Source organism: Postia placenta (assembly GCF_002117355.1).
Source record: "Postia placenta MAD-698-R-SB12 unplaced genomic scaffold POSPLAscaffold_1, whole genome shotgun sequence".
Taxonomy (NCBI): domain Eukaryota; kingdom Fungi; phylum Basidiomycota; class Agaricomycetes; order Polyporales; family Adustoporiaceae; genus Rhodonia; species Rhodonia placenta.
The window spans coordinates 3,521,534-3,530,939 of record NW_020169832.1 but is presented as its reverse complement, the minus strand read 5'-3'; the positions used below and the strand labels follow the sequence as shown (position 1 = coordinate 3,530,939).

Below are 9,406 nucleotides of genomic sequence, written 5' to 3'. Positions count from 1 at the left end.
GTTAATGGCGCAGAGCGCACCGTCCTTTCAGCAGTTGATCGGATCGCGATCGGTAGGAATCACGTGGGGCGCGAATTTCTCGAGCGTGTATCCGCACCAACTCGGCTTGTATACCAGTTGCGCATCTCGTCTGCAGCTTTAGACTTCTTCCATACACGACATCTTACCGGTTATCTATCCCCTACCACAATCTCTACCATTGAAACAAATCATTGCATTGCGGCAACCACACAAATGGCGAGACATGCACGGAAGAAACAGAAGACAGAGAAGCCCTCGGATGTCAAAGGCACTGTTCGCCCATTAGGATCTGGCAGTAGGCTTTTAGACGATGCTACCAAAGATGATGAAGAGAGAAGACTCGAGAGCATGCTTTTTGGCACTGCTTATATCCCTGGGGAAGTACAGGCTGATGGTGTCCTGGTTGTATCCGACGAGGAGGATGCTCCAAATAAGGAGTACCAAAACCTACTGGACACAGACGTAAGTCATGCTATTCTTGATGTTTAGGTCCGTGCTCATCATTTTCTAGCTATTTTTTGTGGACGATGCTGCCGGTGAGCGTTCCGACGCGGATCGCGATGCGCATCTCGACGTGCGCAACGACCAATCAGACGACGACGCATCCAGTCGACATTCCGATGCAGAAGGTCAAAGCAAGGATAGCAGCGACGCTGAAGACTCCCCCAGTGAGTCTGAAGACGAACCACCCACATGGTCGAGGCGAGCAGGCAAAGGGCCTGCATGGGAGGATCCAGACGACCCTACGCTACAGGTTTCCCTTGCGCAAGACAAACGTCGGCGGAAACTCCGCGACGCAGCTTCCGAAGACGTAGTCGGAGGAAGAGAATACGAGCGTAGGCTTCGCAGGCAATTCGAGAAGATCAATCCCACTCCGGACTGGGCTGCCAACGCGCGGAAAGGGAGCGGCGCCAAGCAAGCAAAGCGGCGGAGACCAGCATCCTCGTCCGCCTCGAGTTCTGACGAAGAGGCTCTTCCTGATCTCTTGACTGACACCCAGGGCACACTACAACGGGGGAAGTCGCAGATCCTGGCTAAGGGCACTCTGTCCATCGAGCGGCTGCGCGATGCAAACCTTTCTGCAAAAGCTGAGGGCGAGATTAAGGTGGTGCAGTTCCATCCTTCACCACAGGTCCCCGTGCTGCTTACCGCTAGCTCTGACCGGCGGTTGCGGCTGTTCAACGTTAGTCGTACTTGCTAGATCATCCGGACATTATACTGACGTTCTTATGTAGATTGACGGTCATACAAATCCTCATCTACAAACTGTTCACGTTCCGTCTCTACCCTTCACGACCGCTCTCTTCCACCCTGGTGGCGGCTCTGTCCTCCTGACGGGGCCGCGCCCGTTCTACTACGTTTATGACCTCCAGTCTGGCGCGGCGCTTCGCTCGCCGCGAGGACTTTGGGGAACTACATTTTCCAATTCCAACGCCGCTGCACAAGACGCGAGCATGGAGATCTGCGCGTTTGACCCGTCCGGCGGGGTGCTCGCCGTCGCAGGGCGTCGTGGGAACGTGCACCTTGTCGACTGGCGTGGTGGGCAAGGACAGGTCGTGGGGAGCGTAAAGATGAATGCGGGGGTGAAGAGCGTGTGGTGGGGAGGCGCGAGCGGGACTGAGCTGATGAGCCTCGGCGAGGACTCAGAGGTATATGTGTGGGATGTAGGTGAAAGGCGCTGCGTCAAACGGTGGAAGGATGACGGCGGTTTTGGCAGCCATCTCATGAGTGGCGACAAGGCCGGACGGTATTTCGCAACCGGGTGAGTATTGGTCCTCGGTGTCCACCGTCCACTGATTCAATGTCGTGTCAGCTCTCGTACAGGTCTAGTAAATGTGTATGGCTCCGATGGAGCCTCCGCTACAACTGCGGCGACACCTAAGCCTTTGAAAACGATCGATAACCTTACGACGTCCATCACCGCTTTGCGCTTCAATCATGATGCCCAGCTGTTGGCAATAGCAAGTAAAACAAAAAAGGACCAGATGCGTATGGTATGTACGGCCTCTGGCAGTACAGTCGCGTCTCCTGACCCGCTCCTCCCACGCAGATCCATCTCCCATCCCTCACGGCGTTCTCGAACTGGCCCACATCGAGCACGCCTCTCGGACACGTCACGAGCGTCGACTTCTCTACGGGTAGCGAGTATGTTGCGGTTGGTAACAATCGCGGGCGCGTACTGTTGTATCATCTCAAAGACTACGCAGTGCAATGACATGGCCCAAGCCGGGTCGCGCCGCTTGCAGTGTTCCTGCTTTGGTATGCCATCGTTGTGCTATGGGCCTTTCGGTAGCCGGAGCTGGAAGCTACCTGCGGAGCCAAGTTGATTGAAAGCGGCACAGGAAAGCAAGTCAGAACACCTTACATTGAGGCAGGGACGCTATTTCAGGCACCACGACAGCTTGGTACCCAAGCCTTATAAGAGCACCTCGCAATATGCCTGCGGGCATAGCGACATACTACACAATGGGCAGTTAAAGGATTGCGAATGATCGTATCGGAGAGCCACTCACCAGCTTCGCTTTCTTCAGAGCTTCGGCGCGCCCCTCCCAGCTCGATATTCGGGCGATCGGCTTAAAGGCTTGATCTTGTAGGACATAGATACCCTGCCCGAAAACAATGAGCATGCACGAGTCAATTAACATGCCAGGACGGACGCACTCGATGATTCGTTCGCAGATTGTCGACCTGCTTGTCCCAACACGCTGCCCAGAGGTCCTTGCAGATGAACTTGACTGCATCGAGCGTGTCCGCGAAAAGCGGTCTATCGTGGCTTAGCCTAGAGGGGACAATCATGCAAGCTCAGGCATCGTACCAGGCTATGCAGACCTACCGTTCCGTAATGTTCGCGCCGACATGCATGCCGATCGCCTCCAAACGCGTCCTGACCGCTTCTTCCTCTTCATCGACACTGGGTTTGACACTCGAGGCTCGCGAAGCACTGCCGACCGAGTCGCGCTGCCCGTCCTTGAGCGTCGCGGGCACTGCTGTGGGAGCAGGAATGAGGCCGGCCTCCAGCATCTCCTGCTCCACCTTCTTCGCACGCGCTGCTGCCACCATGGAAGACTCCCGCAGCGCGTTAACCGCCTCAATGAGAAAGTAGTCCATGGCTGCGCCGTCCATTTGGCGGACCGGCGGGTCGGCGATGACAGCAAGAGATGGGATGGTAGAGGAAGACGGGATAGGACTAGAGCCGGATGCTGCTGCATTCTGAAAAGACGTCCTAGAGGTCATGGTTGTCGTATACTGCAAACTTGAGCCTGAGAGTGACAGTGCTCAAGTATGAGCCAGTGACTGCGAGTACGGCAAGATTGACGCGCGCCGCCACTGCTTGCTCTTCCCTCATCGACGAGTACCGCTCCTTCACAGCTTGCAGCGCTGCAGATTCTTATGCTAATCTCGCGTCTGCACGGCTGAAGCTGATACAGAGACATGTCTGGTTTCTCGTCCTTGCTGCAGTCCAGGCTGCTCGGACGCGACAGGACGTCCGACCCCCTCTCTAGGCTCCGTTTCGCCCTCGAGACTATGCCGGGCTCGAGGAAGTATGTCTTCACACCTACGACCCGTGCCGAGATTCTGTCCGAGCTGTACGATGCATTCTGGGGGCCATACGCGCATCTCTTCCTGCCCAACTCGAACTCAAGCTTGCCTTTACACGCTATGTTGAGTGAAGTACAGAATACTGTCAACACGGTCAAGGAGCCGCCTATTATACCAGGCAGACCGTGCGTTCACATATTCAAGAAGGGAGAGGCGTGCTTCCGCTGCAAGTAAGTGCCATCATGCGGTGCTCGAGCTGATGCTTAGCTGTGCCACTAGAGATTGCGCGTTAGATGATAGTTGCGTTCTATGCCCACGATGTTTTGAGGCCACCGACCATGCAGACCACAACGTCAGCTTCTTTATCGCTCAGCAGTCCGGTGGTTGCTGTGACTGCGGCGACGTCGAGGCCTGGCGAATGCCCATACACTGTCCGTACCATCCCCCGAAACCCGAGACCACAGAGTATCTGAGCGCGTTCGCTCTCAGGACTTTGCAGGCCACGCCTCGAGCCACTCCGAGGACCATACTGGGCCAAGAAATTCCTCCTGTGAGAGACTACCCGTACAGAGTGTCTGTGCCACAGGAGCTGCATGACACAATGAGTCGCACGGTGGCGTACGCTCTCGACTTTATCCTAGACACCCTTGACTTCTCTCCGGACGAGACAACCCCTCCCGCAAATGAGAACGATCTCCGCGCTCAGTTGTCGGGCGACCCTACACAACGCGACCAGTCGCGGGATCAATTCAGCCTTGTGCTATGGAATGACGACAAGCACTCGTTCGAGGAGCTGGTACTGCTACTCTGTGATCTATCGAACCGAACGAGAGAGGAGGCATCGGTCGCTGTGGACCGCATTGACGAGCAAGGCCGCGAGGTGATCGAGACGAACAGCAACGCGACACGCCTGCTGGAGATGGCACAGTCCATTTCGCAGATCGATCTGGGCGCGACACTGCGTAGGGCATACGACACGTTCAGAGAGCAGGTCGTCGCGGTGATCATCGAATGGCTGCTCGATCTGACCCGGAGTCGCCTGGCTACGGACACGCTGATCTTGCGGGAAGTCATCGCCGCTGAGCTGCTCAACCCCCGGAGACACTACGCATATATGCCCACTCACGACGTCGGCAAGGTCTTGTCCGACATTAATGACCCATCACGGATAGACTGGATGTTTCTGTATCATACACGGCTATGGAAAAAGCCGAGATTGAACTTGAAAGAAATCTACGCTTCTCTGCTTACACTAAGTCACGAACACAAGCTTGCAGTTGGTGAGCATTACTGCTTTGGATATGAATCGCTGCTGACAAAATGCCGCAGCTTCGCATTTTGCCAGTGTATACCATCGCATCATTGATGCCTATCTGCTCGTCGACCGCGAAGCCGAAACGTCCATCAAATATTTCGCCCTGCAGCTCTTCACCGTACCCTCTGTCGCATTGTACATTGTCCGCCAACATAACATCGTCTCACGCTTGTTGTCTATCATTACTGCATTCTTCACGAACCAGATCCAGGAAAAACGCATCGTATATCCTCCCGACTCGGATGCCAGCATCGACGTGGACAGCTACCCGTTCAAGTCGAAACGGTTCATGCCTGTCTTTAGTGACTTGCGGTACCTATGCCACAACGAGTCGGTTCAACAGCTGATCGCGCACAATCGCGAGTATATCGTGCAGTTCTCGAAGACGTGTCAAATCTTCATGTGCGTGAACCCGAACAAGCGCGCTGCGTCGAGCCATGTCGAGTACGAGACGGACGCGTGGATCAGCGTGTTCAATGTCACGCTCTCGCTCTCGCGCGTCATCAAGGTTTACGGCGAGGCATTTTCGCGGGCGACTGCGGCGGAGCTCGTCGCTGCGATTACAACAGTCATGCACCACATACTCATGGTGACGGCGGTGGCAGATGAGCAGCGAGACATCACCCGATTCCCTCCGGTGCTGTTCCACGACGTGAATTTTGGAGATACACCGTACCAGGTTGTCGACTTCGACGTCATGGAAGGTTGGGTCAGCTTCCACCACTCATTACAATGGCTACTCGCGGAGCTCTTCAAGCACGTCGACATCCTTAGCGAGGAATCGCTGCGAGAAATTGGTCTTTCGAGCCTCCGGGATGTTTGTCTACGCAACGCGAGTGAGCAAGCTATCTTGACAATTATTGACTATCCCTTGCGCGGTACGTCTACCCTTCGTAATGTTAGACTGGCACTAATGCATAGCATTTCGATACTTCTAGTGCTCGCCATGATTGCTCAGATCCGGACCGGTCTTTGGGTTCGCAACGGCTTCGCGATCCGTGGACAGCTTATGCACTACCGCGATTTCATGCTACGGGAGCTCTGCTATGATCAAGATCTCTTCATCCTCCAAACAGCGCTGATCATCCTTGATCCAAACACCGTCCTTGTCAGCATGCTCGACCGCTTCCAGCTGATCGGGTATTTCTCCGGAGCTACTCTGCATCCTGTCTACGAAAACACTCATCTGCCCAGTATGGTTGAGGAACTCCTTTACATCATCATCACCGTCTTGACAGAGACTGCTAGCGCAACTAATATGCCCATGCCGGCTGCCATCAGACGCGAGATCGTACATGCGCTGGCAGTGGGCCCGTGCACGTTCACGGACCTGACCAAGCGAGTGGCCGAGCGAATGGTGGATGACGTATGCTTCGAGCGTGTCCTGCGGGAGGTGACAACCTTCAAATCGCCCGAGGCGACATCCGACTCGGGACTGTACGAGCTGAAGGACGAGGCGTACGATGAGATCAACCCGTTCTTCTATCACTATACGCGCAACAAGCGCGAAGACGTGGAAACTGTCCTCCGAAACAGACACAAACGGAAGACAGGCGTCGAGGACCCAGTGATCGTACCCAAACTAGCAGACTTCGGGAACGGCCCATTTTCTACCATCCCGTCGGTATTCGAGTCCGAGGTGCTGCTGCAGATAATATTTTACGGCATCTACAACATCCTGATTCTCACGGATGCGCAAGGGGTTACTCCTCCGTCCTCAGAAGCCATTCTGGACCAGCTTGTGCATCTCATCATGCTCGCGATGGGCGCGAGGCCTCAGGTCTTCAGCAGGCTCGCCACGTATAAAGTCTTCGAGGAAGACCAAACATTATTGGATGTGCTGTGTGCATTTGAGCATCATGACAAGTTCAAGGCATACAAGGTTCGCGTGGAATGGATCCTGAAAGAGATGACTCTTCACCAGCCGGATGAAATGCGCCAAAGGAGACGCGTCGTCGACACCTCCATGGGTGATTCCATCGATCCAGCAGATGCGAAGAAACGTGCGGCCAAGGCGAGACAAGAGGCGATCATGCGGCAGATGAAGGCGCAGCAAGCTAGTTTCGTTACCAACCTCGAGGATCTGGATGCTGATGAGGACGAAGACATCGGTGACACGCCAGAGGCACCAGTTTCTTACGGTACTTGCATTGTTTGTCAGGAGGAGCTGAATAACTCGAAGCCGTTTGGGTCCCTTGGATTCCTGCAACCCAGCCGCCTACTTCGCCGTCAGCCGGATGGTCAAGGTGCTTATATAACCGAAGCGCTTTCGTCCGCGGAGTCTCTAGATCGAAGCAGCGAGCAATCCTCAGACACTGTTTTCCCTCCCCTTGAGGCGATGGCTAAAGATCAGAAGGCCCGTAGCTTCCATAACTTCGACGGTTTCTCCGCTCAGTACACCCGCTTTGGCATCCACTCGTCCATATGCAGCCACATGATGCACCTAGAATGTTTTACCGTCTATAGCGGCTCCATCAGACAACGGCATCGTGCCCAGGCTACGAGGAACCATCCCGACAACATCCACCGGAAAGAATTTATATGCCCTCTCTGCAAGAGTTTGGGGAACGTAGTTCTGCCGGTGGCCACCACTGCGATGCCCACCGAACTCAACACTCTACCGTTCACCGATTGGACACGCGCAGCTGGAATCAGCATTCTCAAGTCCAAGGCAGATCCGGTCGTGGACGCGATGCAGCTTCGTAATGGTTCTGGAGAGTTTGTCTTCTGGGCCGCTGAGGACAAATACGTCCCGTCCTACTTCCGCATCCCAGATAGACCGGCCGATCACATGGAGCTGCATAAGATGGTCGACACGGTTATGGTGATTGGCAAGAACATCTCGCAACAATCTCGCCATCTACGTGAGCGTCCGGAGCCAGAACCAGGCGAGCGAGGCGCAGGTATGTATCTGCCAGAGGAGCTGGTCGGATACACGATCGCATCTCTTGAGGTCGCACAGCGCGGAACGGGCTCTCCTGGTTGCACTGTCGCTGATGGGCTCACCGATTCCAACTTCCGCATGATACGGGGTCTGGTGGCCTGCTTGACTAAGCTAGTCGGGTTGAACTTGTGGACGCGACAAGACGAGGGCCGTGATCCTATACGACACGCAATCATCAAGCGCTTGCTGCCGGAATGGAGTCGGGGCTCGTTGACATCGTTCACGTACCCCCTTTTGCTCCGGGATCCGTTCACCATCCTGGTCGAGACCGCCGCTGTGGCACCTGATATGCTACGGCAAGTGCTGATCCTCACGTACTACGCATGCCTAGCTCGAACAGTGATCGGCATGGTATACATCTTGAACAAGAGTCGCATCCCCAGCTCGACCAACGCGATGCAGCGCAGACACGAAGACATCTTCGGCGACGTGCACATGTTCTTTATGTCCGTCGTTCGCCATTCCCCTGTTTTTGAGCAGGCAGGGGATATGGTCTTCTCAGCGTTCGGCGAGCCTCGGATCGAGAAGTTACTCTACATGTTCACCCTCCCTTTCCTTCGGAAAGCTGCTATTCTGTGCCGGGCCATGCTCCCCTCGGCATTCCCAAGTCCTCCTGCCTCGAACGATGGCTGCGAATACAGCCGTTTGCTCGCTATGCTGGGCGTCCCTCCTCTATCCGATCTTCCGAACCAAGATACCCTGCAAACCGCTCTCTCTGTATGGTGTCAACACTATGGAACCTCCCATGCAGCTTCGCAGTTGAATTGTGGCGTCGTGCTAGACTACCCAGTGGTGTACCGCCTCGCGCGGCTCCCATTGATTTTGGACCACTTGTATCTGGATCAGGAGAAGATTATGACTTGTCCTCATTGTAAGACGGTTCCGATGGACGCAGCGATTTGCCTTATATGCGGGGCGACGTGCTGTTTGCAAAGTCATTGCTGCATGGATTACGAAAACGGATTTCGCGGCGAATGCAACATGCACACACGAGAGTACGTCGTTTCAATCATCTGGTCTTGTTTCTTTAACCTCCTTGGCAGATGCGCGGGTCCAATCGGTGTTTACTTCTGCGTGAAGCGATGTGCCTTGCTGTATCTCTACGCGAACAACGGCACATTCGGACAGTCCCCTTATCTCGATGTTCACGGCGAGGTGGATGTTTCGATGAGGTACGTCACAAATCGACTAGTCTGCAATAGTCCCCTGACTTGCGGTCTGCGTCCGAAAGACGGGGGCGTAGGCAATACCTGCATCATGCTAGATGGGAGGAGGCACGCAAGGTATGGCTGAATCATGGGGTGCCGACTTTGATCGCAAGGCGGCTGGAGAGCACGGTCGATAGCGGCGGTTGGGAGACGTTGTAGACGTCATACATAGGTCAAGGGACTCAAAGCTCAAGCATTGGATGTATCACGTAGCATGTAGCACTGACCTAACACTGTAGCGATCGCGTTCTCATATTTTGTACGTATTGAATGTTCATAAGTTTTGGGCTTACTCCTGGTTGGTTAAGATGCCCTCCCTCTTCGAATCAAAAATAGCGAGACACCTGAAGCGCTGATACCGTGAGCAGGGGGTTTCAT

The 9,406-nt window shown here is 54.8% G+C and overlaps 3 protein-coding genes across 3 annotated transcripts; 2 read left to right on the top strand and 1 right to left on the bottom strand.

Moving 5' to 3' along the window:
* Nucleotides 1-234: 234 nt before the first annotated feature.
* On the top strand, nucleotides 235-1,787 carry POSPLADRAFT_1043183 (hypothetical protein; the record flags this gene model as incomplete). Its single annotated transcript, XM_024478244.1, has 3 exons — nucleotides 235-483; nucleotides 533-1,204; nucleotides 1,257-1,787. 3 exons carry the CDS (start codon nucleotides 235-237, stop codon nucleotides 1,785-1,787), a joined length of 1,452 nt encoding a protein of 483 aa, XP_024344819.1.
* A 509-nt stretch (nucleotides 1,788-2,296) lies between these two features.
* On the bottom strand, nucleotides 2,297-3,255 carry POSPLADRAFT_1052149 (hypothetical protein; the record flags this gene model as incomplete). Its single annotated transcript, XM_024480242.1, has 5 exons — nucleotides 2,297-2,331; nucleotides 2,387-2,480; nucleotides 2,535-2,627; nucleotides 2,683-2,800; nucleotides 2,855-3,255. The coding sequence occupies 5 exons, from the start codon at nucleotides 3,253-3,255 to the stop codon at nucleotides 2,297-2,299; spliced, it is 741 nt and encodes a 246-aa protein (XP_024344818.1).
* A 198-nt stretch (nucleotides 3,256-3,453) lies between these two features.
* Nucleotides 3,454-9,187, top strand: POSPLADRAFT_1129207 (hypothetical protein; the record flags this gene model as incomplete). The annotated part of the gene is made up of 6 exons (XM_024483819.1): nucleotides 3,454-3,693; nucleotides 3,890-4,841; nucleotides 4,891-5,754; nucleotides 5,815-8,815; nucleotides 8,864-8,992; nucleotides 9,052-9,187. 6 exons carry the CDS (start codon nucleotides 3,454-3,456, stop codon nucleotides 9,185-9,187), a joined length of 5,322 nt encoding a protein of 1,773 aa, XP_024344817.1.
* Nucleotides 9,188-9,406: the final 219 nt, after the last annotated feature.